Here is a 5,722-nt window from a genome sequence, read left to right on the forward strand (position 1 = left end):
ACCAAAATCATGGTGTGATAAATAACAAAAACAATAAAAGATATTATGGAACACTTTGATGTATTAAAAGAGTTCACAAATCCTCAAAATAGCAACATATGGATGAACATCTAGCTATATAGACATCATTGCACATCTTTTTTGGACCAGCAAAATATGGCTCCATTCATGATCCATGTGTTTTACACGACACAATTTATATGGTAATGTTTCGCACTAACATATCAACAAGAATTTGGAGGCACTTGGCTATTCAACAAAGAGCCCATTGCAAAACAAAGAAGAAAAGAACACACCCAAATATTAGTGAAGATACACATGGAGCAATTGTTAGTCAGATTGCATCGGAAGGGAAGGAGATAATCTCGATTCTCCCAAACAAAAACATTTTAAATAAACTTTTCCAAACCTTGGGTTATCAAGAACTGGTTAATGTACCAATTGATATGGAAATCCTTCACCCAAGAGGAATTCTTTTCTTTCATTTTGAAAACCTTCAGTAAATGCAATTTCCATTTGGATCACAAATATAATATCTCAGTCATAGCCATTTTTACTCATATCTCGGATCCAAGTTCCGAGGTATCCGAAGGAGCCCTTTTCCCTTTTTTCTTCGATTTTTTCTCTTTGTTTTTCCGTTTCTTCACATCCATACTCGTCCATACATAGTCATTCGGGATGGCAAATGGGTCGGACACCTCATCATGATGCTCCTCGACGTTCGATCCCGACATCCCAGCCACTTTACTTGCCGAGCCTTTTATCCACGAGAACCACGAGTTCCCATGCTGTTCACCATCTTTGGATTTAGGATCAGGACTACTCGGCGGAGTCGCAAACTCCTCGTTCGATCTAAGCTCTTCAAACTTTGTAAACGTTACTATCACTCTTATAGTTGGGACAACCGGAATGGCAACCTGAAACACATGAAGGAAATGTGTAAGAAATCAATGAGACCAAAATAAATGTAAGCATAAATGCATAACTGAAGACAAAAACAATATATGCTCATACTCCAAAAGGAAGGCCGTCCAATAGTTAATGGACCTAACTCTAACATTTACGTTAATTAAATCCTTGTTTGTAGCTGTGTGTGTGACTATGCTTAGGAATCCCTAACGGTTCGGTTTAGGCTTAACCGGTTTGGCCTTGTCCAAACCAAACCAGTTTGACAGTTTTCAAACTTGAACGGAACCTGTTCCTAAACCGGTTAAGGCAAACCAGTTTGGACAAACTGGTTTGCCTTAACCGGTTTGTCACTAAAAGGTTCAGTTCAGCTTGACCCTTGCCAAACTGAACTCAAACCCGGTTAAGGAGGGTCAATCTTGAACCGATCCGAACCGCCAAACCGTTTATAAAAGGCGTAACGGTTCTGTTTAGGCTTGAGCCGAGCCTTAGCCAAGTCCTAACTATGCTCATAATGGTTACTTACTACCAGCATTTCCACAGCTCATCTTATGTAGTCCATTGACACAAACATAAGCCCATGCCATTAGATCATGCGTAAACCATAGTCCCAATGAAGCAATCTAACAATAACAACTCATGTGTCCTATAGAACACTTCATATTATTTACGAAGAAAGCTTACTTTAACAGGAAAAGTTCCAGGCGGGAGCTTCGTCGTGAATAATTCCCGTAGCCGACGAACGGCCTTCACTTTGTTTGCTAGAATGTCCAACAATGGAAGCAATTCTTCAGTCTTGAGAGGAAAGTTGGGTGTTAACCAAAGCACAGGACGTAACCCTTTCTTGTATTCACTCTCTCCGCTACCGTCATTTGTCGGGGTCACCCTCCTCTTCCGGATCGGTTCCTTGCTCATGAGCTTCTTGCTTTCTTTTTCCTTTCGAAACAAGTAACTTTCTTCGGGCCGGAAATTTGAAGGCCGTGAATCGACGGACCTGCGTCCACGTTGAAGCTTGGCAGCTGCTTTCCTATGATCTTCTCTTAAGAGATTGCTTACTTTCTCGCCATCGATACACAATGAGTTTCTTGGTGGAGCTAGTTTCCTCATATCCTCGTGCTTGAAGTTCATTTTCTCGCTTTCCATACACAAGGAGCTTCTGGGAGGGGCCATCTTTTTTAGATCTTCATGCTTTACACTTCGCCTACCCCATCCAAACCATCCTTTCTTATCAGCCGCATTCTTCATGTCCACGTCTAGACCCGAAACACAACTAAGGCGGGGGGGTTCATCGGCATCTTTCGAGCTCCAACTAGCTCGAGGCCTTCCATCTTCGAATAAGTCTTCATTTACATCGGCATTATCCATTCGAAGAGCTGTCTCTAGCTGCTTCTTCTCCTCTTCGGTTAAAAGCTCAGAGTAATCTTCGGTGATCTCCCCATCGTCGCCATCCATCTCACCTGTTCCAAACAACTCCTCATCTGTCATGGCCCCGGGGACCCTCCTTGATTTCACACTAACCTGGACATGATGCATGTCGTAGACCTTCGCTTTCCACGCGCCCACCATCTCGGTTTTCTCTTGCCGTCTCCACGACAACTGAGGCACGAGTACGGCTTGGGTGACATCGATCCCGGGGCGATACATATTGGTTTGCGACATGGCGGCTACTTCTTGGGCCGTTTCAGACTCGGTGGGTTGTGTTCCCGCCCCTTCCAGCGCGTTCATGGCCTCTTTGTCTTTGTGATTCAGCATACAGAGGAATCCAGGGGAGAGCTTGCCATCATCGCTCCCTTCCCCAAGGAATAGGAAGGTCTGGTCGGACCTCTGGATTCGGAAACCATCGAAGCCGGCGAGGGTCATGTCGGCACGGAGGTTGGAGCCGCGCTTCCAGATGCGGTACGTGTCGGAAGGGGCAATGCGGCCGATGAAAGGGATGACGGAGCTCTCAAAATGGAAGGTGACCTCCATGTAGAAGTCCCGCATGCGGTGCATAGTGGCGATAACGCGGGGCAAGCGGCGGCACCATTTGGCCCAAGCCATGGGCTGGTAGTACCTCATAATGACCATGGCAATGGCTTCTTGCCGGGCGCAAATGGCTTCTTGGAGGGCCGACCAGCCCTGTTCGTTCTGAAGGCTCCAGTCGGCACCCGATGACATGAGTATCTCGGCGGACACGGCATCCCCGAGGCGGACGGCCAAATGGAGGGGGGTCTCACGGCCCGGGACATCCCTCCGGTCGATCACGGCCGCCAGGGCCTCAGCACGCTGCTCCTCGGAGATGGCATCGGTCTCCGTTCGGATGTCCCCGGCATTGGCAAGCCGGGGAAGGGCCGATATGATCCTCCGGAGACTGGCGTAGTCCTTCCGTGCCACGGCATTGTGTACCGGGCTATGTGCGTACTTTGCTATGTCTTCTAGAATTCCTCCGCCTCCTCCTCCTCCCCCACCACTGATGAAATGCGCCATAATCTTTCCGAACAAGAGCTAAAAACTGTAATTTGTAACGAAACCTAACCCTAGACTCACCCCCCCAACAAGATCGATGGCTACCACTAACTAGATCAGTTAGACCTAACCCTAGAACCCCCCCCCCCCCACACACACAAGATCGATGGCTACCACTCACTAGATCAGACCACGGGTGGTGCTTGCTAGCTAGGCACAGCTAGACGGCAACAGCTGAAACGAGATGTGAAGATATGAAAGAACTCACCTGTATTGTGTGGATGTGGTACTGGTTATGGCTTGAGGTTGGAGGTCCCTCGTGATTTTCCTAGGGGAATGTTGAGTTCCTGGATGGATGGGATGGGTCAGGTCCTTTGTGTCAGAAACCCTAGAAATGCAGAAGATGGAGGAGGAAGAAAGAATACGGTGAAAGATGGAACGAAGCAGAAAGAAAGAACTACTTAAACGATAATGAAGGAGTGGTGAAGTAGGTCCCGGACCTCTGACAGACTGAGCTTCTCTTTCTCTCTCTCTTCCTTCCTCTCTGTCTCTCTCTCTGTCTAGTCTAATGCTCTGTAACGCTCAGAGATAAAATTATGCCCTAATAATCTTATGTATGTATGTATCTGTTTATTGTGTTTGTTTCTCTTTTGTTTTCCCCCCCGCCACTCTCAAAAAGGAGGAGAGAGCTCTGTGTATTTTACTACTCGGGTTCCGAGATTCCAACTCAGGGGGAAGGGGGAGGCGCTGTCAGAGAAACCCCATGGAAAGCTCCATCCTTCCATATCCTCTGCATCTCTCTCTCTCTCTCTCTCTCTCTCTCTCTCTCTCTCTCTCTCTCTGAGAGAGAGCTCCAAGAAGAAGCAAGAAGAACAGAACAGAGCAGAGCTGAACAGAACAGAACAGAACAGAGACGAAGAACAGAGTAGTAACCCACTGAGAGAGAAAAGAACAGAGTATATACACACACACTCTCTCTCTCTCTCTCCTCTGTCTATTTTCTTCTTTATTTAAATGCTCCTTCTAATTAGCAGGAGGATTAGTGAAGCATTTGTTCCTTAATCATAGTAATTAGCCCTCACATAGTGATTAGCCCTCTCCTAAACACCACCCCCCCCAACCAACCAACCAAATAGTTTTCCGATAACTCATTGGCCCGCTAATCGCAGCCCCCATCCATCCGGATCTTGAATTCGTGCATATTGTTTGTCTCTTTGTTCGATTATCATCATCCTCCCGCCCCACTGTGTTTAGCCTCCTTAATGCTTTCGACCATCCTATCTCATTCTTGTTACACCCATTTCTCACTAACCTTCTCTAGAGTGTCGAGATCCAATCCACCATTCAATCCTAACCCTCTGTTTAGTGTCGTGGATTAGGGGGTTTTAACCAAACATCAATCGTAACAACTATTTATGGAGTAGATTTTGTCCCATGCTTTTCGCGAGCTCTTCATATCACGTTATCTGGGCCTTAATAAGCCTAGGGTTCACAACTTTTTGCTACTTTCAAGTATCTCTCCATAATAACCTAGTCAACATCCATAGAGAAAGAATTGATGATAAGCTCTAATCAATCCTAGGGAGTGATTTGAAAAGTAAAATGTCTTAGGAGGTACTACTTGCCCCCACGAGTTAGAAATCCATATTACATGGGATAAGAGAATCCAAAGCTTCTTTCATCCTTTTCGCCTTCCACTAGACCCCTCCTCTCCCCCCTTGATTTTCATCCCCCTAGACATTATTTCATGCTCCTTACCCTTTGTGTATTGACCGGAACTCTTGTGTAGTTAGGCTTATTGAAGCTATTGTTTTGTATCTAGATCTTTAGTGTGTTCCTCTCTGTGTGTGTGTGTGTGTGTGTGTGTGTGTGTGTGTGTTTCTCTCTCTCTCTCTCTATCATATTTAACCTCTTTGTTCTACAATGCTAGCTAGACATGCATAAAGTTAATTTTAAATCATGCTTATCGTCATGATTAGATGACCATTAAGAGAGGTGTGACTTCCCACAAATTCTCAACCCTTGATTGTTAAGCTTAGACTTGTGTCCCAAAGCTCAACATAGCCCAATCAAATGGTCACCCTCCTTCACTTTATTGTTATAAGGTCCAACATGTTAGTTCATAGATCCACGTCTCACTATCTTTTAATTGTTTAATGAGTGGATGTGTTAGATGTAACTAAACTATCCCACACATTTCATGAAATATATAAAGAATATTTTTTATTTGTTATGCTTATTAGTCTAAGTTCAAGGCTCAATTATCACACATCTTTGTCCTCTAATCTTTTAGATGTAATTGTGGAATCTCTCTCCTCTCTCTCTCTCTCTCATCGTAGGTAAGTTGTTAGACTACTAGTCCTAGGTCTTG

General features: G+C 45.2%; 1 protein-coding gene across 1 annotated transcript; it reads right to left on the reverse strand.

The window, feature by feature from the left end:
* Window positions 1-319: 319 nt before the first annotated feature.
* On the reverse strand, window positions 320-3,387 carry LOC147864945 (uncharacterized). Its single transcript, XM_087317622.1, has 2 exons — window positions 1,591-3,387; window positions 320-917 (listed from the first exon to the last, which is right to left on the reverse strand). The coding sequence occupies exons 1-2, from the start codon at window positions 3,370-3,372 to the stop codon at window positions 558-560; spliced, it is 2,142 nt and encodes a 713-aa protein (XP_087173748.1). The 5' UTR covers window positions 3,373-3,387; the 3' UTR covers window positions 320-557.
* Window positions 3,388-5,722: the final 2,335 nt, after the last annotated feature.

This window comes from Azolla caroliniana, unplaced genomic scaffold, assembly GCF_043228905.1.
Source record: "Azolla caroliniana isolate FFs.n. ecotype wild unplaced genomic scaffold, voAzoCaro1.0.p SCAF_4, whole genome shotgun sequence".
Taxonomy (NCBI): Eukaryota; Viridiplantae; Streptophyta; class Polypodiopsida; order Salviniales; family Salviniaceae; genus Azolla; species Azolla caroliniana.